The sequence below is a fragment of the Amphiprion ocellaris genome, chromosome 20, assembly GCF_022539595.1.
Source record: "Amphiprion ocellaris isolate individual 3 ecotype Okinawa chromosome 20, ASM2253959v1, whole genome shotgun sequence".
Taxonomy (NCBI): Eukaryota; Metazoa; Chordata; class Actinopteri; family Pomacentridae; genus Amphiprion; species Amphiprion ocellaris.
This window is the reverse complement of record NC_072785.1, coordinates 23,813,668-23,838,316: the sequence shown is the minus strand read 5'-3', so window position 1 is coordinate 23,838,316 and position 24,649 is coordinate 23,813,668. Positions and strand designations below refer to the sequence as shown.

General features: G+C 41.5%; 1 protein-coding gene across 13 annotated transcripts in view; it reads right to left on the bottom strand.

The window, feature by feature from the left end:
• The window catches only part of syne1b (spectrin repeat containing, nuclear envelope 1b), a 90,737-nt gene that overhangs the window by 7,861 nt on the left and 58,227 nt on the right, over positions 1-24,649 (bottom strand). For 12 of the 13 annotated variants that reach the window (XM_055005701.1, XM_055005707.1, XM_055005704.1 and 9 more), the window contains 56 exons: positions 24,410-24,565; positions 24,145-24,297; positions 23,862-24,044; positions 23,609-23,746; positions 22,986-23,171; positions 22,772-22,894; positions 22,465-22,647; positions 22,008-22,151; positions 21,493-21,681; positions 21,189-21,329; positions 20,820-20,933; positions 20,371-20,532; positions 20,020-20,214; positions 19,750-19,926; positions 18,586-18,777; positions 17,952-18,083; positions 17,297-17,397; positions 17,051-17,204; positions 16,826-16,954; positions 16,577-16,732; positions 16,064-16,273; positions 15,714-15,815; positions 15,469-15,588; positions 15,068-15,268; positions 14,771-14,944; positions 13,873-14,004; positions 13,425-13,621; positions 13,065-13,197; positions 12,106-12,288; positions 11,789-11,938; positions 11,382-11,558; positions 11,127-11,282; positions 10,880-11,035; positions 10,568-10,738; positions 10,219-10,352; positions 9,881-10,085; positions 9,581-9,763; positions 9,324-9,470; positions 9,074-9,228; positions 8,643-8,790; positions 8,467-8,561; positions 8,132-8,366; positions 7,793-7,987; positions 7,195-7,320; positions 6,847-7,002; positions 5,919-6,077; positions 5,235-5,401; positions 4,982-5,144; positions 4,270-4,457; positions 4,043-4,193; positions 3,286-3,468; positions 2,955-3,092; positions 1,932-2,123; positions 1,477-1,804; positions 999-1,067; positions 137-264 (listed from right to left, as the gene is read on the bottom strand). In XM_055005701.1, coding sequence (XP_054861676.1) covers positions 137-264; positions 999-1,067; positions 1,477-1,804; positions 1,932-2,123; positions 2,955-3,092; positions 3,286-3,468; positions 4,043-4,193; positions 4,270-4,457; positions 4,982-5,144; positions 5,235-5,401; positions 5,919-6,077; positions 6,847-7,002; positions 7,195-7,320; positions 7,793-7,987; positions 8,132-8,366; positions 8,467-8,561; positions 8,643-8,790; positions 9,074-9,228; positions 9,324-9,470; positions 9,581-9,763; positions 9,881-10,085; positions 10,219-10,352; positions 10,568-10,738; positions 10,880-11,035; positions 11,127-11,282; positions 11,382-11,558; positions 11,789-11,938; positions 12,106-12,288; positions 13,065-13,197; positions 13,425-13,621; positions 13,873-14,004; positions 14,771-14,944; positions 15,068-15,268; positions 15,469-15,588; positions 15,714-15,815; positions 16,064-16,273; positions 16,577-16,732; positions 16,826-16,954; positions 17,051-17,204; positions 17,297-17,397; positions 17,952-18,083; positions 18,586-18,777; positions 19,750-19,926; positions 20,020-20,214; positions 20,371-20,532; positions 20,820-20,933; positions 21,189-21,329; positions 21,493-21,681; positions 22,008-22,151; positions 22,465-22,647; positions 22,772-22,894; positions 22,986-23,171; positions 23,609-23,746; positions 23,862-24,044; positions 24,145-24,297; positions 24,410-24,565 — 9,015 coding nt within the window. The remainder of the gene's footprint in view (positions 1-136; positions 265-998; positions 1,068-1,476; positions 1,805-1,931; positions 2,124-2,954; positions 3,093-3,285; positions 3,469-4,042; positions 4,194-4,269; positions 4,458-4,981; positions 5,145-5,234; positions 5,402-5,918; positions 6,078-6,846; positions 7,003-7,194; positions 7,321-7,792; positions 7,988-8,131; positions 8,367-8,466; positions 8,562-8,642; positions 8,791-9,073; positions 9,229-9,323; positions 9,471-9,580; positions 9,764-9,880; positions 10,086-10,218; positions 10,353-10,567; positions 10,739-10,879; positions 11,036-11,126; positions 11,283-11,381; positions 11,559-11,788; positions 11,939-12,105; positions 12,289-13,064; positions 13,198-13,424; positions 13,622-13,872; positions 14,005-14,770; positions 14,945-15,067; positions 15,269-15,468; positions 15,589-15,713; positions 15,816-16,063; positions 16,274-16,576; positions 16,733-16,825; positions 16,955-17,050; positions 17,205-17,296; positions 17,398-17,951; positions 18,084-18,585; positions 18,778-19,749; positions 19,927-20,019; positions 20,215-20,370; positions 20,533-20,819; positions 20,934-21,188; positions 21,330-21,492; positions 21,682-22,007; positions 22,152-22,464; positions 22,648-22,771; positions 22,895-22,985; positions 23,172-23,608; positions 23,747-23,861; positions 24,045-24,144; positions 24,298-24,409; positions 24,566-24,649) is intronic. The other variant, XM_055005706.1, reaches the window with a different exon arrangement.

The window sequence follows — 24,649 nt, the reverse complement described above, 5'->3', positions numbered from 1 at the left end:
TCTTATATCAAGTCGTTGGTTGTTAAACTGTATATAAGATGGTAAAGAAGAACTAATTATACTTTAATGTACAGTTCAGTGCAAAAAAAGACTTGGCAGACTATTTGTTTTGATCTGCAGTTTGAGTAACACGTACGTATCCCATATATGAGGCGTCCAGGTCTGTGCTTGTGGGAGTTCTGCTGCGGCTGCTGTCCATTTGTTGCAGGTGGAAACGGGTGACATCGAGAGGGTGAATTTGAGAGTCTCCAGATGCGACCTCCCCTGTTGACACATCATCAACTGGTCAGCCTTGCAGCATACAAATAAATATTCAGCCATAGTGATTATTTGAAATATGCTTAACTACCCAAGAAAAGGCCCAGTTCAGACAGAGAAACACAACAGCAAAAAAATGAGAAGAAGTAGACAGGACTGCAGATTGGTTTTCCTGACCACTCGTCACTCATGGTGCAGTTTAACAAGTCAGTCAGTTCTCCTCTGTCCGACTTGCATCAGGAGCTGCATCCCTCATTTCTAATAATTGAGAGATCTTTTTTCTGTGTGAACTGAGTCTATGAAAACTTCAAACAAATCTGCAATCCCTTCTATTAGATTCTACTAGTTCAGACTTGCTCGCTGCGACAAAAAACAACATGCTTTTCTGAAACACAAAATGCACATGAAACAAACCCAAACAGGTTAGCTACACAGCACACTGCAAGTCAAACAAAAGTAATAAAAGCCAGTTAGAAAGAAGGGTTAGGCTGAATTCCATTTCCGTTCTGCTGAATTAGAGCCCAACGCAGAACCAGCGAATTGAAGAGATAAAAATGGAATTGACCCTATCCCCTGGTGTTAGGAAGTGGTGCCATTGTGCCCAAAGTGTGTATAAGAGAGGAAACCAACACAAATCAACAAAGCTGGTGAATACGCTATTAAGTGTGGTGTCACTCAGAGTGAGGCTGTTATTTCTGGCCCCAAACACAAGTGGCATGCTGGGGTCTGCTGTTGCCTACCAGTGGAGGACCTCAGTGTTTGTTCTGTTAGTTTAACATAGGCCTCAGGGCTCTCTGGGATCACTACATCTGGAAGAAACATTATACAGTACACACATTCAGCAGAGGGCTTTACAATATTTGACTGATAAACTATCTGCTGTCTTCAACCTTGTTGATGCACCGACATGTGGATGGAACTCGCTGCACAGTCACAGGGAAAACACTCACTTTCTGTCCTAATCTTTCAGTCCCTACAGAGCCCCAATGCATTATTGTTTTGTCCATGTAGGTAAATTATCCTTTTTAATTGGTTTCTCAAAGGGTCAGAGGTCAAAACATTTTGCAAGTTGGCAGTAAACATCACGCTCATGAATAAATTCAGACTAAAGACATCTCTTTCTTCCAACTGATTTACCCTGGTTACAAGCAAATGTTTATTAAAAGCCGGAGAAATGTCTTTTACTTTGCAAAACAGTGAGTGTATAAGGAAACTGACCAGACAAGCCTGAGGCAGGACGCTGGAGGAAGTCTCCCTCCTCACTCTGCTGCTCTCTAAGGGCTCTGCTGGCGCTCTCCAGCCCTCGGCTCAGGTCGTAATCATGGTCCCACTCCAGGGGAATGGAGTCCACGCTCGCCGGGGTGTCTCTGCCCGAGCGCTCGGTCCGGAGCTGAGCTGCCAGGGAGGCTGAGCGACCGGAGGAGGGCAGAGGTGACAGGAAGCCATCCCCCAGACGTTCACTCCATGGCAGGCTGGACAAATCACAGTGTTCGTCCAGCTCCAGCTCACGATCCGAGAATGACACCTCAGTATCATCGTCTGCAAGCTAAAGATAAAGGAAAGGTCAAGAAATGAACACTTTATGCACAACATTTAAGCACTTACAATAGAAAATAACTGCTCAGATTAATTAAAAATGTAATTCTATAGTTGGTTTAAATCTGAAATCTTACAGGAAGACGAATGAGTTTCTTGTAGTAGCGCTCCACTCGACCAAAAACCTCCTGGCAGTAGCGTTGCAGCTCTTCCAGCTCTTCCTCGATGACAGCAGCATCCAGAGGTTCGCTCTTCTCTATCAGTGCCTCCCCCTGGTGGAAGATGTGTTCGATCTTGGCTGTTGTCAGAGAAATCTCCTGCTGGAACGACTGTGGGACCAGAGGAGGATGAATGTTTAATTCTAAATGCAGAGTTCTCAAAAAAACACATTTTCACATTTCACATTCACCTTTGCTCACCAGATCTGAATAATTTTAATGTTCAATATGACTTGTGTGATAATTATCTTGCAATATCATCTATGCAATGTCAGTCTAACTACTCTTCATATTGGTAAATATCAAAATATATGACAAGTTTCTGAAGCGTTAGAAAATCTGTAGAAAAATAAAGGACAAAAAGTTTTTATATAAATTTTCTAATTCATCAAGAGCTGGAAATCCTGATTTTTTTTAAAGTACATATGTAGGCCTTCTATACTACAACCTAAATTATGAAAGAAATTATCGCTTTTTAAATTGAATAAAACTGTACATTTACGTCATCATTTAAGAAAAAAAACTAAATTTTGCGTGCCAGTGTGTAAAACACTCCTCAATTTTTTTTTATAAAATCCAAAGCTAGAATAGATTTTAAAATAAACAAACCTATCTGTTTTTTTCCTACAGTTTTTCAAACATATCAACAACTGGAAATCCTGATTTCTTTCTCAATACATATTTAGACCTTCCACACTATAGACTTAAACTATAAAAGAAACGATCACTTTTAAGTTGATCCAAAGGTGAACATTCACTCCATCTGCTACAGTAACGACAAAATTTTGTGTGCAAATGTGCAAGACCTTCCTCAAACTCTAATAAAATCCAAAACTAAAACAGATCTAAAAATATATATACATATAATGTGGGCAATAAAAAGTAAAGAAACCTCAAAGTCTTTAAAGACTACATGTACCTGAAATATTACAACAAACTTACCCTGAGTTGTTTGATCTTGGCTTGAATGTCACACTCAGAGAAGTGCTCAATGTTGGTCAGCTGCAGGTCCATCTCTGTCAGCCAAACCAAAATGCCATCTCTGGCGGTCTCGAACTCCTCTCTCTGAGTGATAAAGTGCTGCAAATTCGAAAAATAGATGCTGCCGTTAGGATCATGTAAACACTGTGGATAAACAGTCAAAACACACATCTGACATAAAAGTGTGGAGAGAAAAAACAGAAATGCACTTGAAGATGTAAACTTAAATCAAATCAAAATGAATGAAAATGTGAATGTAATAATACAAAAAGTAATAGTAGAAATATTGTACCTTGAGCCTGCGAAGGATGGATGCCACCCTCTTCTGCAGGTTGTCCCATCGCTGATTGGCATCATGAGCCATCTCCCTCAGACGACAGGAAGAGTCAGTGCGGTTCTCTCTGGCCAGGCGGCGGTATTGCTTGTTGATTAACTCCAGTTGGGTCAGGCTTTCATGAACTTGTCTCTGGAAGGCCTGCAGGAACCCAAGTATACATGTTTGTCAGGAAAAAAACTGGCTTAAAATACACTTTAATATCTTCGTAATTTCTCTGTAGAGAGTGTGACGGGAAATGACAGATATTTAGTGAAAATACTGCTAGTGGCATGTAAAAAAGCTGTAACGAGAAACTGGGGGAAAACAGAACCACCAACAAAGGAACAATAGTTGAAAATTATTGAGGAAATCGATATAATGTAAAAACTAACTCACAAACTGAGACTACAGCAAGCACAAAAGGACAAAAAATGGACCAAGTGGACAGAATACAGGACTTGAAATGGCAGCGTTGAGGGGAACAAAGGGAAAATTATGATTTACAGGACTGAAGGATGATGTAGATGCTCTGTTACTACCCAGGCATTCTTCAGTTTGTTTGTTTTTCTTTCTTGGTTTGTGTAATTGTATAAAAATAAATAAAAACCTGAGTGAAAAAAAATACTCTTTAGAGTTGTAACAATCAGCACTATCTTTCTGGGTCAAGAGAAGGTCGAGTTGTCCTTCATTCTGTGACGGTTTTAACTGGTCACACAGAACAATTAAGAAATACCTCAAATTTCTTCAGTTCTTCCTTGGCTACAGTGTACAGCACACCAGAGGAGTTGGGCAGAGCTGCGGTTTTCTCTGAAGTGGCCAGCCACTCCTCGAAACGTGCAAAGTCATCTAGGAATTTCTGCCATAAACGCCACGTCTCCTCAATCCTAACAGAAGGAAATATTAGTAGAATGTCGCATTTATATACACCCATATTATCCACGCTTAGCATTATCATCTTACTTTAGTCTCCTCTCCATAGACAAGGCACAGATGCTCCTCCAGCGGCGATCAAGGCTACGAGTTGCCTGCTGGATGGAGTCGCATTCTGCATCGGTGGCGCAGGCGTCACAGTCGTGCAGAAGCACCTCGCACAGATTCAGTACAGACGCCACTCCTGTACTGTGCTTCTCTATATCACGCTGAAGCTCCTAAACGGCAGGAATAGAGTGACAAAGAGTGAATATGAATAAGTGTGAATATAAATGAAAAAGGGACAAAGGTGTAAATGGTCTAAAATTTTGCAAAAATGACTTTAGATTAGTTTATTGTCATCAAGAAATCTGATAAATTCTTTGTGCAGCAGTACTGTTACTCAATACACAATTACAATACCAGCAAGGTACCACAAAAATAGAACACACCAAGCATTTCCCTTTCAAGATTTCAGAAACTACATTTTACAAAACCATTACAGAGGCCTGTTGCACCTCTGCTGTAAAAAGGTCTGCATGTCTATTTGCCATTTATTGAAGCTGTTCCACACGATAAACAAAGAGCTAAAGGAAGAAGATAAAAAGGAAACTAAAAACTAGGAGAATAGTAGAATTCAGTACTTAAACATGAACTAGTGAAACTCAGTATTAATCTGAGGCTACAGGTGAACAGTGAAGTGTTTATATTAAAAATACATGATGCATATTGCACATATCTTAAGCACAGTATATGAGGTCACCTGCTGAAGATCGAGTTTCCTCTGAATCTCCTGGAAGTCACAGGAGTCGTAGGCGATGGGTTTGGACAGCTCGGTCTCGATGTGAGCGAGCCAGGAGCGCAGGCTGCTCATGTTTTTATCCAGCTGCTGGACGGCTACCAGAGTTTCTCTCAGCTTCTTCACTCTGATAACATAATTAGTCAGCATAATTACACTCAAAATATCCCAGCAGAACAAAGTTTCTACACAGGTGTGAGTGTGAGTGTTTCCTCACCTAGCTCCAATTAGATCCAGGAGATGCTGCCAGCGGTCGCTGACTTTGTTGAGTTTTTGTTCTATTTCAGTGGCTTTGCTCTGGTGACTGGCTCTGGCCAGGCGTTCTCCCAGCTGATGCAGCTGCAGCTTGTTCTCCTCAGCCACTGTGATCTCCTCCTGGTAGTCCTGAGGAACAATGCAAAACAACCAGGCAATTTAAAAACTACAACTGCAGTTGTAAAAGCAACAGAAGACGAATGAGGAGCTACTACAACGAAGCAGACATTAACACATCTGTTTGTGTTGGGTTTATGAGCAAGCCATTTCTGGGACACACAAATATTTAAGAGACAAGGCAAGAAATATGAAATCTGTAGGGAGAAAGTATTGAGATATCAAATTAAAGTGGGGCACACAGATGCAGCTGATATTCTAACCAGCAGTAATGTTGTGTAACATATGTCCTCACAGCAGTATATGGTTTTGCTTAATCATCACTCGCTGATTCTGATTTTAAATGAGAATTGTGGTTTGTAACTCTGGCAGGAGCTAAAAAAAGCCACATTCACTGGATACAATAAACCCAAACATTTAGACAGGAATAAAGAAGATAATGAGAAAAGCAGGTATCAACATGTAGACTTGTAGTAAATGTAAGACATGTCTGAGCGATCTGTGTCATTTAGGTCACGTATCTATTTACCTTGCGGAGCTTCTCGATCATCTCCTCAATGCTGATGTCTCCATTCTGGGACACTTTGCTCTCCATGTTGGTGAGCCACTCGCAGAGCTCCTTGTACTTCTCGTTGAACACAGTCCACTCATTCAGCTTCTCGCTCACCTGCTGCCTGCGGAGCGACAGCTGCAGAAGCACAGCAAAATAAATACAAAGTTAACAGCATCTCTGTGCGAAGTGCATGAAAACAATCACTACATGCACATTAAATTGAAACAAATGCAAACAAAAATGTCTCAAAAGGAAGCAGTGCTACAGAGATCACTGCTTCATTTGCATCACGCAGATAGTGTGTGAAGCTGTGTTTCCTGTGTGTGTGTTTTATCTAGTCCACACAGGATGCGACACTGAAAAAAAAGGTTTCAGGTTTTCTGTACTGTCTGACTGCAGTGAAGTTAACTTTGCGTGCAAAAGTTACTGACGCAGAAAGTAAAATTTAAGTTAAAAGGCCATGGTAAGTTAAATTTTAATAATCCAAGGAACGCTGCATACTGTACCGAAACACCATTTTTTATAAATATGTATATCAATATGAGAAAAAAACTCACTACTTAATTAATATCAATTCCATCTGGCCTCCTATCTTATATCTACAGGATATAAGGAACAGTTGTATTAGATGTTGGCTAAATTAAACCATCCAGATGCATAACAGTTAGGGTATGGCTTCCGCTATATCTTATAATGCAGCTTGTCACTAGCGACACCATCTGGTGTGTGAAGGGACTGCAGGACATAACGAGCAAAACATAGTGACACTTAGAGGTGTTACATATGCTACGTGGTTAATAATGTGTGATACAGAATGTGTGTGCAAAGTAGTTTCTGACCAACAACCTAATTTAAATACTTATTCAGTATATTAAAACAGACAGATATAGAACTAGAGCTGTACCTGGTGGCAGATTTCATCCCACTGTCGATGCAGCAGCTCAATACGCTCCTGCAGTACAGAAAGGTCCTCAGCGCTGATGTAGCACGACAGAGACTCTCTCAGTACATTCAGATGAGCCAGATCACCGGTCCAGCCATCAAATGTATTCTCCAGATCCTGTTATTGAAATAAAAACAGCAGTAATATTAAAACAAGCCTTCTGATCTGAACATCAGCTCAATAGATGAGGCCAATTTAAATAACCATGAAGCAGTCCTACACTTTTTTATTTAACATCCTCAGAGCAATGTTAATTTGTAAACTTGCTGTCGTAAAATTTGCATTTTTTGAAATGACTGAAGCTGGTACCTTGCAGCGCATCTGCTCAGCCTGCAGATCTTCATGGTGATGAGGAAGAGGTTGGGAGAGTTGCCGTTTGAAGGCTCGAAGTTTTTCCAGTGATCCACAGATTCCTTTCTCACATCTCTCCCAGTCCTGTATATGACACATTATATATTCCTCGTTATATATGACTATTTTTTCTTGTATTTTTTAAGGAATGTTGTTTATCATGTCTTGTTGGCATACAGTCTTGTGGAACAGTTGTTTCACTGTGTATACTGTATAAGCATGTGACAAATAAGCACTCTAACATCTTGAATCTACACAAATGTGACAAAAACAGCTGTTGCAGCCGCATTCAAACTATGTAACATAGATGTGACCAGGAAACTAGTTTACTAGTTAAACAGACAAAAGCAAACTAGGTATTTTTCATGTATTACTCTAAAATGGCTGGTTGGTCTTTCCTTATAGCTAGCACAAGTAGTTGCTACTGATGTAAAATTAGCAAAAAGAAAAGGAAAAAAGTACAAATTTGTAACTACAAAGCAAAATGTTCCTACAAATAAAACTATTATAGTATCCCTTCATGGCTTCCTGTACTACACAAGCTCATGCAATTTACCTTTAACAAGGTGGCGAGCTCTTTCTTCTGTTCTTCCAGGCAGATGCTCGCTTGCTTCCATCGGTCCTGGATATCAGTCAGCTCCGTCTGCAGGGCCACCTCCGCCCGACTATCAGCAGAGAGGAGCAGCTGTCTGCCTGCCTCCACTGTCAAGATGTAGCTGCCCTGCTGACGCTGCAGCACCTTTTCCTTCAGCTAAACCAGGAAGAAATAATTGTTATCAAGCTACAAACCTGATACAGATCCTGCCCTACCAATAAATGTAAATGTTTCTCAGAGTTGCAAATTTTATAGTATCAGACAGGTGTGGTTTAGAGCCTGTAACAGTCTTTCATGTACCTGGACAGCATCCAGCATGGAGCGAGCTTGTTGCAGAGGGATTGTATTTCCTGATTGAAGCGCCTCTGCAGGATGGGAGACCTCTATCAGCCACTTGCGCAGCTTCTCCACCATTTCTCTGTAGCGCTGCCACTGACGGATCAGGCCATCGATGATTCCTCGCCTCTGCTGAGCCCGACGCACGACGCCCTGCCACTGGTTACTCAGAAGGGCCAGCTTCAGGTTGAACTCGTCCCTGCAGGAGATTAAAGGTTTATGACAGAGTTTAGTGGTAAACAACATTTGATCATTCAGGTCTCTGTACCTTGGATACACTAATTACTGCAGACTTTTACCTGTCATCTACTTGGCCCTGCTCTAACATCCTCTGTCCATCACTGATGATAGAGTGAAGGATCTGCTGGCGACTGAACATCTCAGCTTGGAATAACTGCAACACAAGATATGGATGATTAATAAATACAAACAAAAGCAGATGTTTCAGGGTCTTCTACTTTCAACTAATTCTAACCTCATGGGCTTTTTGCTGGTCCATCAAACTCTGGTAGTTCCCAGAAATTTCCACAGCCAGATTCTCTTCTGTTTGGACCAAGAACTCCATCCACGTTTCACATTTTTCAAGGAAAGTCTGCTGCTGGAGGAGGAATGACTGGAGTTTGCTGCAAGGAAAAAACAATTGAGTGAATAAAAGTTGCTATTGTGATGCTAATTCATTTTAAAATCTCAGTCACAAGGAGAGTGGCATTTATTGTACATTTTTAGTGTTTTGTATGCTATCTGTGTCAGTCCTTCATTCAGTTAGTCAGTTAATCTAACTTTGTTAGTCTTGACATTTTACTGTAATTCTAATGTTTACTTTCAGAAATACAGTAGATACACAGCATTTTAATAACCCTTGGCAAAGTCTTGCACATTTTGCTTTTACCTTTGGTCACATCATACCTGAATCTCTCTGTGGTCTGTGCTGAGGCTGTGGACCAGCTTCTGTTAAGATTCTGCATGCGCTTGATCTCAGAATCATTGAGAGGAAGCCGGTAACCGAGCTCATTGAGACGCTCTAATTCAGGGGCCATACTGCTGAACTTCAGCATTAGCCTCTGCAAGACCGAAAGAAAAAAATGGTTGCATTTCTCAGTTTTTGGGTGACTAGTTGTTGATTTGTTCAATTAACTGACAAAAAAAAACAACAAACCTTGAGCTCCTCCATGCGGTCCTGGATGAGTGTCAGGTCAGTGGAGCCGTTAGGATCTTGCACCTTCAGCGCCTCCTCAGCTTCAACTATCCAGGAGCTCAGTGATTCCAGCTGATCATTGAAGGTCTCATAGTCTTGTACTCCAGTCTGGTGTAGAGGAGACAGAGGTGTCAACTCAGAAGTGTAAAATTCACAGTTGTTGACTGACTATTTAAACTGACAACTTGGAGTCTACACTGAGTGTCTTTTCCTTTTACCTGCAGGGCGGTGAGCTGTCTGGTGAGCGCCTGTTCCACTGCAGAAAGCCGCTGGGTCAGAGAGAGGTGGTCTGACTGGATAGCAGATGCTGCTGATGTGTCCACCTGCTGTTTCAGCTGCTCACCAAGTTCTTGGAGGACCTGAAGTGAGGCCTGAACTGGAGCTTGAGACCGGAGCAGCTCCTGAGACAAAACAGCCATAAATTTTAAAGTATTTTGAAGGCCCTAAAACACACAGTCATATATTGAACATTTGTTTTAACGTAAAACTAGTCACAGTAGCACAGCTATGGTACTCACACTGCATTCTTGGATCCAGTCAGACACTTCCTCGTCAGTGACGTCCTTACTGCAGGTGGTTTTGAGGAGCTGGTCTGCCTTCTCCTCCTGCAGCTGGATGCTGCTGCAGCTCTGCTCATAAAGCTCCTTGTAGCGCTGCCACAGCTGAAGCAGGCCTTTGCTGCTTCTAAGACGCTCTGCTATTTCCTCCAGTAAGCCAGTCCATCTGAGTGCAAATATGACATGGACCGATGTAAAGGTTAGTGAAAAGAATGACAATATTTTCACAATTTTACTCAGCGAACTATTAAAATTATTTAGAGAAGCAAGAAACAATGATTTAAAAAAATTAAGATCACCTTGCATTGACGTCCTTAAGGGCATTGTTGAGAGAATCTGACACTGAGGGGTGACACTCCCTCAGCAGTTGGTGGGTTATTGCGCCAAACTTTCTCAAACTGCTCTCCTGTTTCTCCAGTTCTTCTTGCAAATCCTTCACAGGTGACAGACAAAGACAGTGCTTAATTCACCAGCAGGGAAACGACCAAATTTAGAAAAATTCCTTTCATGAAAAATAGAAATGTGGCTACATCGTAATGAGATTTCAGAAACACACACCAACACAATCAATATGAGAAAAGCTGTCCTGAAGGCTATAACAGCTGACATAGATAATAAATCAAACACCTCCTCCTCCTCCTAATGTACCTGCAGACTTTGCACTTGCAGCTGAACAGCCTCTAGGGATCCTGTGAGGAGGCGGAAACGAGACACAGAGTACCTTCCTTCCATCAGGTAGCCATTGATCTCTTCTGAAGCCCGTTTGTATAGACTCCACTGATCCAGCACTGACTTCAGGCTGATCTTTAGCTGTCCTATCTGTTGAAGGTAAAATAAAGTGACATTGAATGGATTCAGTGGATTGTAAAGGTCAGAACACATCAGAGACAACTGGACAAAGCAGAATAGATGGGTCTAATCTAAGTGGCACATTGGGTGAAAAGAGAGCAGTGAAATTACCAAGTGGTCCAGGTTTGCCCAAGTGTGATTGACACCTTGGAGCGTCTCCATGACGATAGCACAGGCCTCATCCGTCTTGTTCTGGACGAGAGCGCAGCCCTGCTCCTCTACTCTCTCTAGTTCTTTCTCTTTTTCTTTCACCAACTCCTCCATTTCCTTAAAACAACAAGTTTTCACTTGATAAAAAAGAAAAAAACATGAAGGGGAAGGAACATGCTAACATAAAACTAGAACAAATCAGTCCTACCTGACAGTCTTTGAGAGCATTCTGCACAGATGTCAGATCCTCTATCCGGTTTTTCCTCTTCAGTCTTTCTTCTTGAGTCGCCATCCAACACTTCAGGGCCTGAACACTGCTCTCATACTCCAACCACATCTCCAACAGGCTCTCCAAGAACTGGATCTGCAAGCGTTTTGCACAAATGAACTTGAGACTCTGTGCTGCATTGTCTATTCAATGCTATGGGTTTTATTGCAACAGCATCAGCAGTTATGGCCTCACCCTCTCATTGATGCGGCCTTGTAGGATCTGCCAGCGTCGATTCATGGCCCCCAGACGCTCAGCAAAGTCCGTCTTGTCACTGCGTTTGCTCTCCACATCCTGACCACTGATCTGCAGCACTGACTGGTTAACAAAGTCCACAGTCAGCTGCTTACAGCTCAAATCTACTCTGAAGCCCTAAAGTGAGGAAACAACAGTAGATTCACACAAAAAGTCACAGATTAAGAATCATAGATTACCTCTCTATCACAATCAGGTTAATGAGTGCACAAAAAACAGTCAATTCACATGTTTAAGAACCTACGGTTTGGACATACTTTTAGTTAGTTTTACCTAGAAAAATAATTAATTACACTCAAAAGCTACATATCTTTATATATTATTATGAATCAGAAAAAATCCACTACCTTGTATTTCTGCAGATAGTCTTGAATCACATTTGAGCCGACAGCACTCTTGAGGTTTTCTTCATCCTCTTCAATGACATTCTCCATCAACGATATCCAGTTAAACAGCTCAGAAATGGCATGACGGGAAGCCAGCTTTTCCATTTGGATCTAAAAACATTAAACATAGGAGGAAAAAAAAGCACATGTTTCTAGCTTCAGGGCAACCTTTAAGTGAAAACCTGTGTATACGGGTGAAGCTGCAGTGGAAAGGGGTAATCCTATTTGCCCCGGAGCAGCTAAGCTTGTTCAGTCTGGCTGCATGTGACACCTGATACCTGATGCAGCTTCTCCTGAACCACTGGGATGCGTGTGAGCAGCTCGGTCCACTGCGTGTCGATGCGTGCCAGATCGGAGCGAAGCACCACCGTATCCACCTTCTTCAGACGGAGCAGCTGGTTGCCCTCGGTTACCACGGAGCTCTTCAGGCTGGACTTTCCTTCAACTTCTTTTGAAAATTCCTGACAGACAGTGATGGGAAATCATTAGCTGATATGCAATCAAAAACATGTTATACAGTGCAATGATACTACAGTAACAATACTACTTAAAACTAAACATAAACTGTATTAAATATAATAGGGAACTTTTCTGTCCAGTAACTAAACAAAAAGCTAAAAAACAGACCTCAGACTCAAAGAGAATTATGTGAAATAACTACAAACCCTTCAAACATACATCAAACTTGTGAAAACCTCTACCTTTGATCTTAACTGAGGCACTGGCCACAAAGCAGGAGTAGTTTGGTGTGCTTCACTGTGGCTTTCCACTACTAAGTATTTAAAATGGGACAAATGCAGCAGGCTAATGTCCTAACATGGATTTACAAATATGAATAAATAATGGAGTATATGTGTGTGAATATGTGTAAGCATAACATTGTATAACCTGTGAGATTTCTGCTTTTTAAACTGTGTTTTGGGGCAAAGTGATCAAGATTTTAAAGTGTTTTTTTCATCAAATTTGACTCACGATCATATACATGCCAGTTTTCTGTCCCAGTGACCATTGGAATTGCCCCAGAACAGTCGCCTGAATGGTAAGACTTGCCTTTAAAGACTTGGGGTGAAGCAAAGTTTAACTATCAATAGTAAAGGCATTGAAACAAGCCCCCACAGGTCAGTGTTTGTAAGTCTATAAATATCGAGCAGTTCCTTTGCTGGAAAAGTGACAAACTTTGGATTAATACAGGAAAATAAAACACAAATCAATAAAAAATGATGGTCTGTGGCCTTACAAGGAAAGCAGAGAGATGGTCTCTGACAGATTCCAGCTCCTGTGGGACTAAAACCGCCTGCGTGTTCCAAAACTCCACACGTTCCAGTGCAGACTGCAGCCATTCACTGATCTCTGCACACTCTCTCTGATACCTACAGAAAATAAACAGAATTCAAATGATGTGACACAGTGACACATTTGTAGCTTGATTATGTTCATTTTGTTGTCTGTCACATTAGATTAGCTTTTCTCTTTCGGTAAAAACATCCTTAATAATCCTTATTAATTTGTCGGTTAAAAAGAAATGCTAATCTAGTGACATATTTGCTCTTTTTTAATCTATGCCTAAAAGCAGTGCTGATTCTTATGTCTTTCTGACCTGGTCCAGTGTTTTAGGATGGCCTCGAGGCGTTGCAGTTCCTTGTTGACCTTGGAGGTGTTGTTGAGCCAGTGTTCTCCCAGCAGGGCGAGCTGATTCTCCACCGCAGGACAACAAACTGACAGTAAGAGATGTTTACCTTCATCCAGTACCTGGTAGAGCTTATGCTGGTGCTCCGTCAGTCTCCCCTTCAGACCCTTTACAAAGAATAAAAGAGGAGCAGAGAGGGAAAAAATGTGGGTTTTTGTAGGAGAAGTGGCACCAGCTGGGAATCTAAGGCTGAATACAGAGATGATCACAACTACAAGAAGTTCAATACAAAGCACCTTGTCAGTCATACAACAAATCCTACCAAAAAAGCTTCTGTCATTATGACTGTATTATATCTTAAAAAAAAAAAAAAGGAAGGTATTTTATAGCTAAAATCTAAATATATGTCACTTTGTACCTGATACAAGGAGATTCTGTCCAGAAGTCGCTCCTCGGTTTCTTCCACTAAACCCACAGAAGGAATACTTCCCTCAACCGTCTCCAAGTGTCGGTTCAGACTCTGGTAGTCCTGCATCAAACGGCACCAAGTCTGAAAAAAATAATAGACACAATATTTGAAATTTGGTCATTTCCAAGTAAACCTCTGCTTATTAAGCGTGTTTATTCCTAATGAAGAACACTGTCAATGCATAATTTGACCACATATATGTCATTCCATCCCAAATGATCGAATTATTGTCATTATTTTTGCCCAACCACCTCTCATCTGTCTGAAATGTTTATAGCATAAAATATGGATATTTATATGGTTGAAAATATAACTATTTGACTTTTGAATTAATTTTTAGTTATCATGTGTTCAAAGATGGGACTTTTCAGGACAGCTTCCCATTTTATATTTTAACTCACTCATAATTAGACTATTTGACCTACTTGTCCAGTATTGCAAATTGTGAATCATGACATGATGATGACAAATAACAGTGAAAATTTTAGGATTTCATCTTTAACAGTTCCTGAGTTAATGTCATCCAAAAAGCTTCAAATTTCAATGTGTGAAAAAAACTCTGCTGAAAGTGGGTCGACCGGCAATTCAAAAAACGATTGATTTAGTATATGAAGCTAAAATTGCATAAATGTTTTCATAAATATCCATATTTTATGCTTTAAGAAAATCAAGCTAATCAGAGATGGTTGGCCAGAAGGCCATGGATACTAGTTAATATTTATTTTACTGTTTTTCTGAACAGATGCTTTAGACTGATTATTAATGAAGCAGTCTCTCTCTAACCATTAACCCCTGTAATACTTAACAATATCTAATTGTTTAACATAAGCTGTTCCTTCTTTCTTACCTCCAGGATACACTCCAGCTCCACTCCTTTACTGTGTGCTTGTTTCAAAACACTCTGAGCTTCAGCCTGCGTCTCCTCCAAAGCTTGATTCTCTTTGGGAAGCATCAGGCCGCTGATCTTCCTGAAGTACGTCTCTGTTAGAATCATGTGGGACTCTAGACCCTGGAAGAACTCCTAGAAAAGGCAATCAGACACATAAACCAGGTCTATTTCATTCTTAATAGTTTGATTTTTACATGAAAAGAATTTAGGTTCCGTGTCTTCTAAGCCTAGGAACTCATCAGAGGTTGACTGGACCTTATGTTTGTCCAGGTGATGCTGGACTTCCTCCACAGAGCTGGCGATGATTCTCTGATCTGCAGCCATCTTGTCCTTCGCTGTGTCCACCAGGTCTGCCAGGTCCTGCAGAGCTCGTTCGTACTGCTCCTTCAGAGCCATGTTCTGGTTCAGCCCACTGCGCCGGGAACCCACTGTCATCACCAACTCCTCGTAAGAATCCTGGACAGAAACACAGAAAAAAAACATACCTCTAGTCTGGTGTTTTTGTTTTGCTAAAAACACCTCAATTTCATGCTGTATACAGTATGTAGACTTTCATTGCAGTTTCTTCACGGTACATTCAGAAAAAAAAGTAGCTTTTACTACAAAGATTTCAAACTGAGCACAACTTTGTGAGAGCCGACGGTGATGTCTGTTACCTGTAGTTTCAGCAGTTTGTTTGTTGATATCTGATCTGCCTGTAGAGCTGCTCCTCTGGTTTTGAGCTCTGTGATTCTCTGTTCAAAGTCTTTCAGGCTCTCCTCTGCACTAGCAATGACCTGAGAGACAGGGGTGACATGAATTCGTGAAATTCAGTCATTTTCTTTTTCTCTGCAAGTTTTCCTGAGAGACAGTAAGAGTGCTGCGGTATGTGCATGAATTTTTAAGTTAAGACTCTCATTACCTCCAGTTGTTTCGAGGCTGGTCTATCCATTGCTCCAGCCAGGGCTTGTAGGATCTGGCACTTGGTCTCAATTAAAGCAGTTTGGAGAAGCTGCAGTTCAGTCTTTCAGACAGAAGAACATTTAGAGAACATTTATATTAATATGTGCAGTGTACATTAGTACATATCTAAACGTCTGAGTGTATAATATTACATTTACTTATTAAATATTTTAATTTATGCTTACTGAAGACATGACAGAAATAAATGTTTCCTGAACTGTTATTAGTGCTGCAAAAATGACTCCATATAAATCAAAATCAATATTTAAAAGCCCTTCAAGCACAAGATGAGCACAATATTTGGCAGACCTGGTAGGCTGTGAGTTCGTGTGCTCTGGTCCTCATGTGGTCACAGCGTTGTCCCAGAGCACAACCCAGAGCTCCTAATCTCTCCTTCAGGCAGTCAAGGTTGTCTTCCAGCAGCGCTCTGTCTTCATGTCTCATCCCTGAAGATCCAGCGAGCAGAGTCTGGCTGAGCTTCACCTCTTCTGTGACATGTCTCACATCGTTCTCCAGGGTCTACAGAGAAGAAGCAGTTAGATCTATTTTAAAGAATACACAACTACAGTATTATACATATGTCATATATATCTGTAGGGTAAACTGACAGTTTGTCAGTTTGACAGTCCAATGGCAAATACACATTTCTATATATATGTTATTTCCTCAACTAATGCCAAACTTCAACCACATAAAGATGGGTAAAGGATTCATCTTGTAGTGATTGAGAGTTTTGAATTAATCTGAGGTCATGTGTATTACCAGGCTTGTGTGATTTATTTTAAATCTGCAGTGATAATAAAGCTGCTGTTCCAACTGTACCTCCTGCTTTTGCAGCTGAGTCTCTGCATTTTCCGCCAGCAGCACTGATCCAGAGAAGACGTTGTTCTCGACACCATCCAGCCAGGAGGAGGTGGATGACACAGCTGTGTAGAGCTTCTGTTCCATCTGCGGCACCTGTGTCTCACCACCACCGGGCTACAGAGACATAGGAATGATGAAAACTTCCATTAACACAACACACTTAACTAAATATCTTAAATGTACAGTTTAATTACAGAAATGCGGTACCTGAGTGGTCATGTCTTCTATGGTCTGTCTGAAGTTATCATACAGAGTCTTCAGGGAGGATTTGTCTGCCTGTGAATCGCCTTTAAACAGAGGCCCAGCTGTGGTCACACGAGGAGGTCTGGAAAACACCTGGAAAAAAAAAGAAATAGGGGCCGGTTAACAACACTACGTTTCATTTTCTATCACAACTGTATGTTAACAACAGTAAAACCACGGTGATTGTACCGGCTGCTTGTGGTCCTGCTCCAGGGTTTTCTGCAGCAGCTGCAGTTTAGTTTTGAGCTCCAGTCTCAAACTTTCCCATCTCTGCCTCATCTGTTCCCGTCCAGCCTGAGTTTCCCTCTCAGCCAAAGCTGTCGGTGAAAATGGCTCCGATGTACTGCAGAGTGACAGAAACACGAAGGAACATCATTACATGCATCATGACATACATTAGTTGCATATGTTTTTGTGTACATGTATGTGAAATACCTGGCACTGCTGGGTGAGGCCTGCTGGATGAGGATCTCCTCTCCTCTGCTGGCAACTGACTGAAGCAGCTTTTTCTGCTCTGCAAGCTGCTCCTCCAGTTCCTGCAGGAGAAAACAAACAACATGACAAACATGTTAGATTGTACTAGATGTGCGATTATGCTTCACTTCGTCATAAAACCTTGTAAAATACATTGAGTCACAACCCTCAATTCTGATGTGTTTTGATTTTATTGTTCAAAGAGAAGCTGAGCTACAATATTGTCAAATTTTTTCATATTTATCGATATCATTCATTAACTCAATATACATTGATTTAATGTATATTAATGAGACAGGAAACACATGCAATGTGTTTGTTAAACCTCAAGGATACAGTCAACATGTTTTGGTGAGAAACACTGAATGCAAACATGAGCTTGGTTGCTAGCATTAGCAGTTTCACACCAGACTCTTTGCATACGCTGCTTTTTGAAATGGTGGAAGAGGTTTGTTGTCTTTCCCATTTTTGAGGGCTGTCTGGATTTTTTTTATATGTATTATCAGGATCATGTTGCTGCCTAACCGTCGGTACAAAATGTGGACATTTCAGTTTTTCGTTTTGCAATACATAAGCATTTAAACAAGGTTAAAAAAAACAAGGTAAAACTTCCTACCCTCTGTCTCTGAACACTGTCTTGGTGCTGCTGAGTTCGTGTGGTTCGGGCCTGGGCCAGCCAGTCCTGCACACTAGGACTCTGAGAGAGACTGGAGTCTGATTCACTGTCTTCCTGCTCCTGCAGAGAACCCTGGAGAATCACACAGTTCATTGTAAAACAGGAATTCTTTAAGAGCACACACTTTGGCAAATAATCAGGACGTCAAACAGATTAATTACAGTTTGACTCACATCTGCAAAGGTTTTGCAAATTCATCAGACAGCAAAAGAAAATACTAAAGCAAAGACATGTCATACTGGGAGCTTCAGGAGGAAAATTTAATATTTACTTGAGCAACCTTCCATCTTTGGCCAGGAGACAGATAGCAAATGAACACGATACTTAGTCCAACCTGATGTGTTCTCTGCTCTAATGAACAGGGTAGTGCAAATATACAATGTTCTTAATTGTGCTGGCAAAAAGTAAACATTACGCGCTATTGTGGAAAAGCTTTTTATATTAAACACCTTGCACTGACACGTGTGCAAACATTGTAAAGGTGGTTGCCACAGTAAGGACTGAACCCAATATTGTCAAATATTCTGCGTTACAAACACACACACACTAGTGTATGTCAGAGTTTAAATCTCACCTGAATGTTAACCTGCTTGTCTTGCAGCATCCTCTGCAGCTCCAACAAACCACCCTTCAGCGTACGTAGCTTCCTGGCCAAATGTTCAGCCTCCTCCCTGGTGTCCGTCCGGCCCTCCAGCAGCAGGCTCTCGCTGTGCATGGACAGCTCTGACAGGGCCGACACCTTCTCTTCGATCTCCAGCAGCATGTTCTGCATCAGCAGGAGGAGAGAGGCCAGCTCAAACATGATGTCTCACCACCTACAGGAGCTCACTCCCCCTCTACACTACAGACCCTCCAGGTCCGGCTGAAGCCCCAACACCAGCAGCTTTCCCCGTCCACAGGACAGGGAGAGTTCTCATCCTTGGCCCACCTCGCCGGTCTCGCCTCCTGTGCAACATATTACCGCTAATCCTTCACGCTCCATGCCCTGCAGCATACGCACTCTTTCTCAAATTCAAAAGCAATTCCCCTGCGTTAAACACCATCCTAAGTCCAGACCAGTTGTCAGTGCCCATTAGTGACAGTTGCTCCAATGTTTGAAGACGCATTTGCTTTCTAATTGCATTGCCACTCCTTTGCAATCGATAGCTTCAGCAGGTTATTCTCAGGCAGAGAGTAACTGTCCCATCCTGACCCGCCCCGCACTCTAGGATTCCCCTACTTGGATATTCTAGCAGCTTTGTGACCAGCACCAATCCCGGCAGAGACTCCATTAATCATCTGAAAGCTTCCTGCCCTGACTACTCCACCCTTTGCTTCTAACACACCCCTGTCCCACAGAGCTATCTGCATAATCTGCTTAAGACTAGTGCTACAGTCGCTTAGGAGGACAGCCATCTGAATACCCCTCTAACTCCACTAATGCTCTTGTTTACCCACTGAAAGGCCCCTGCCCCCCTGGGATGATCCATATGTAATAAGGCAAACACAATATTTAAGGACATATGTAAATAATCCCTATGTTAAATTTAATTTGCATTAATGTCCTGAACTGAAACACTAACCTAAAAAACAGTACTTCAGAGTTTCTGTACCATTCCTAACAATCCGCTATGACGTATGTATTATTAAGTAACCTCACATTCATATTAACAAATCCATTAATATTCTTAAGTGAAGCAGGAATTCAAACGCCTGATTGCATTTATTGCTGTGAGCAGACAGCAGAGGGAGCTCTCACTTGACATTCGGCCAGCTGATCCTCCATATCTGTCTCCTCTACAGGTTGAGGTTCAAGGATGAAGGTTACAGCACTGCGCATTCTGATCAGCCACTGGTCCAGTTCATCTGCCTGGGTGTGATACAGATGTATGGCTTGTTCCTGACGCTGACCCTCCAGACGGTCACTGACGCGCTCCTGAAGTACAGCAATTTTCAAGTTATTAAGACAGAATTGAGATTAGTAAATAACGCACAACTTTTAGCTACAATGCACTTTTACAAAAACTACCTCCAATAGTTGCTGTTTTCCTGTGGCCTTCATGTGGATGGTGGCCATCCTCTCCGCTAACACAGCGAGGGAGGACTGCATGGCCAGCTGGTCAGCCATGTCCGAGTCCACAGCATTGGTGGCAAGATCCTCGGTGAAGCTTTTCTGCAGCCTGTCTATTTCCTCCTGCACACCCTGAATCTCTTCAGTCAGACCCTGCACAGAAGACTTGAAGATTAGAAATTTTTTTTATGCCTGGAGGCAATATAGTGGTATGTCTTAAAATAAACATGTTGACACAAAGACAGAGGCAAGAGTGACCTTAGCTTCCTACACATAAAACAATTCAACACATTTCTGTATGGGACTCACCTCGTGTGCCCTTATGTGACTATCTGGACTTCTATCTGCCTCCAGAGGCTCGCTGAGTTTGGCCTCTAAAGCCTCCATTTTAGAAGAGATTGACTGCAGTGAACCCTGGTAATGCTGCTGCTTTTCCAGAGCTTCATACAAAGATCTCTGCTTCTCACTGATCTGTAAGTCAACAAATTAGAATAAAAAGAGGTAAGTTTGAAATATTATTGATGCCTGAAAATAATGATCGATAGCAGGAATAATAAATCAATTACTTTTCTGAATTATTAGACACTGTTGCAAGTTTCTAATGAGATGAAATTCAATATGAGTACTAATGACTTACTATGAAATAATTGCATACTATAGTTACTGCAACCTGTGTCAGGTTTTCATGAGAACATGTAGCAATGTAGAAATGACACTATAATTAAATTAAGCTGAGTGAGGTCTTGTATTATACATACCACATTCTTCAAAGTCTCCCATGAGCGTTGCAGGTCATCTAAGTTGGCCACAGACTCAAATGTGGGGTCATATAATTCCTGGATTGGAGCTCTTGTAAGAGTTCCTCTTCCCATCTAGACAAAACATTCATTATTATCAAAGTAATACTTTATTAAAGCCCCCATATTACTATATGTCACGGTGAAGTTGCAGATGCAGGCAGAAAATACAAATGGATGATTACTAGAGTTGGTATATTTTGGCCTTAATGATGTATCTATTGCATGGATTAGGTGTGATAGCAAACTGAGTAAAGATGTCAGAAAAACTATAGAAATTTCACACATATCTGCATTATTGCTATGAAGACGAAGAGAAAAGACAGATACCTTGGTTATAGTGACTTCAGTGTGAGTTATAGGAGAAGGAGAACGACACACAGGAGGAGATGAAACCTCGCTGTTAGTTCCCTCCTCACCGGACTCCTCAGTTACAGGTGACAACAGAGTGTGACAGCGACCAGCCGTCATCTGACACCACATGCAAGAAGCAGAATTAACAGAAGAGCAGAAATGGAAGATGAACTGGAAAACATTAGGTGTTTAGTTGATTAAATTAAAGGAATAAAACTCTGTTAGCTAAAGCCAGAAATAGCAGAATGAGTATATGACACGGGAGATCATGGTCGCTTACCATGATGGCGTGTGCTGAGGATTTCTTGGATTTCTCCGCCTCCATCTCCTGCAGCCCCTCAGGCAGCCCCTCCACATCGCTCACTGTCAGCAGCATGGTGGCATGCTTCGCCTTTACTGCCAGCATTTTGCACTTTGAATTTAGTGAGGCAATTTGCTCCTGGTAGCCTTTGATCTTTTGGGCAAGTTCCTAAAATATTTAATGACATACAAAACTTACTAAGCAGTTACGAGGGATTTTCACCTTTTCACCTTCAACTTATTATACAGTGCAGACAATACCATAAGGAGACAGCAGGATTACACTGAATTAATTCAACAGATACAGACTGTCAGCTCAGTAAATGCTCAGTGAATGTGTATTTAGCAGTAAAGGCACAGATTTAGAAACACAATTAAGCATTCTATAGTTGGGCCTGTATTAAACAAATGGTATGTCTAGGGTTCCTTAGCCTCAGTTACTCCCTTTCCTGTACAGGACAGAGAAAATTAAGTAAGTGAATTAAAGCATTGTACTTCATGGTGAAGGATCTGGGCCTGCAGCTCCTGGATGTTGCTGCTGGGAATCGGTCGATCCTGAATGACCCGATGTGCTTCCTCTATCAGCCCCTGTAGGTCTCTCACTTCATGTTCATATTGCTCGTACTGCACCACTGCCTCCTACATAAAAAAATGAAATCATTTTGCAACTTTTATATCAGTGCAAACATCCACTAAAAGTTTTTCATAGAATGTAAAAACAGTAAAGTTCTCAAAATATGTAAAGAACCATGTGAATTCCCCCACATGTTGAAACTAAAAGAACAAGTTACAAAACATTAACTGGAATCATTTTCATATCAATTTTCTATTGTTTACAGCCTCAAAATACATTCTTGAGCTACTTCCCATGTCCAGTTTTATTGCATATTGTCTCTGAATGCAGGCTTGACAACATGTTAGTCTGCTGCAGGTATGGCGCCCCCCACTGTACCTGCAGGATGTTGCACTGCTGAATGGCAACGTGCTGCAGCTGACTGGCTTCTTGCTGCAGACGCAGAGCAGTGCGACAGATGGCAAGGTTGGGCATCACCTCCTCTGGGACCTGGAGAGCACTCTGACACAGCTGCACGGCCTGCACCTGCTGCTTGAAGCTCTCCATATCTGCCAACAGACGCTGCAAAAACAGGGAAAGTTAATATTGTGTGAAACTGTTTGTAAGCTCCAACATGCAAAGTAAGCACACAAGGTGTTTTAAATTATAGACCACATCATGGATTATGTTGACGTTGTACGGTTACCTGTCTCTGGGCCAGCTGTTCTTTCAGGCTCTGACGTGCCAACTCTGGTGAGGTCAGTGTGGCTTGGACCTGCTCCAGAGCAACATGTAGCGCCTTAACTTCATACTCGAGGGCCTCCATGCTCTGCAGACACAAGTCAGTTATATATTTATCACGAGGTATGAATACATCATATGATACAAAAAGTAAAACAGAAAAAAGGAAATCTCAGTACCTTGTCTGCATCCTGGAGGCTCTGCAGTCGGGTCTTGATGCTTTGCTGAAGCTCCTCAGTGTGTCGACTGAGTTCACAAACCTGCTGGCTCATAGACTCGACCTGCAGCACCTCAGACAGAAGCTCTACTTTCTCTGCCATAGATTCCAGGTCTCCGTGGAGCTCTCGAGATTCACGCAGGACAGCCTAAACACAAGAAAGAAAGGTAGGTGAATGAAAGGCATGTGTTTTTTGGGCTTCTGGTGGTAAGAGACCAAAGGGTCAGAGGTTTATTCCCTGCAACATTCCCTTAAAGTCCACAAGTGTCCATGAACTGTTGGGTAGAGAAACACAAATCACGGTGAAACCATGTCTGTCTGTGTGTGGATTCTGAGTTATCTAAGCCATTTTATCCCAGGAGCTTCATTAAAAAGCAACTAAATTTCTCTTTTAGGCTTTTGAAGATGTGTCACTTTAAGAGTCTCTTTCACTTCTGAAGAAGCCTCTTAGATGAAAGGTGAAAAGTCTGAAACAACCAAAAAGTCTAGTTGCTATTTATATATCCATCTATTTAAATCCTTCCTTCTATAAATATATGGAAAAATGTAGAGTCAACTTTAAAACACCAGAACATCCCAACTCACCTGATACATCCGAATCTGCTCCTGCAGATGAACTGAAGAGTTCCAGATGATGTTTGCCCTCACCAGGCTTTTGGCTTTCTCCGACCACCTCAAGATGAAGTCTAGCATCTCATTATACTCATCTAAATAGCAGACAGCCTGAACAGAACAACATAAAAACACAATTAAGAAAGTATTTTTACCCATGTCATTCTATTTATCAATGTTATAGCTCACCAGCTGTGTTATGTGCAGAAAACTTTAAAAAGCAAACCTTTTTGAGCCAGTTGTTCCTGCAGTCTGCCAGTCGTGTTGTGTGGTGATGCATCTCTGATAGCTTGTTGATGGCGTCGCTCAGCTGTTTGGCCAGCAGGGGGTTTCTGCGCCCGAACTCTTGAACAGCAGCATCAAGTTCTGAGAGAGTGCGACCGCAGGAGTCCAAATCCTCAAACAGACTCTGAGAAAAGGAAGAGCAATACTAGGAATAGTTTTACATAATAAAAAACAAGAATTTCAGAGCCATCTGTGTCACCTACAGCAAAAAGAAGATAACATACCTTAACCTCTTCTTTGGCATGATCAACATCGGGAGACTTTTCCTTAAATTTATTGGAGATGGCTTTGAGTTTCTCAGAAATGTCATGGATTCTGGAGCTGAAGTCCTCCTTTATTTCTCTGGTTTTCTGGTTTTCTCTTTCTTTAGAGAGAACCTGGAACATAAAGGAGAAAAGTAAACAAAAGCCAGATGAGTAAATAATACCAGAAGTGACACATGCAAACAATTTCTTATCTACTTTTGAAGCTGTTCATATGATACAATACCTGATCCTCAATAGCACCCAATGCCAGCGACACCTCAGCTAGTTGCATGGAGATTTCAGAAGGAAGTATAGTGTAGAGGTCCAGGTACTTGCTCTGCTGTTGCTCTGCTAATTTCTCCACATTCTGACGATATGTGATCACATCTCCATGTACAATCTGTACACAACAAAAAGTAGATAAATTTAATTTTTTGTTGAAATAACAGAAAAAAATGATGCACTGTGTTGTTCTAGGAACACC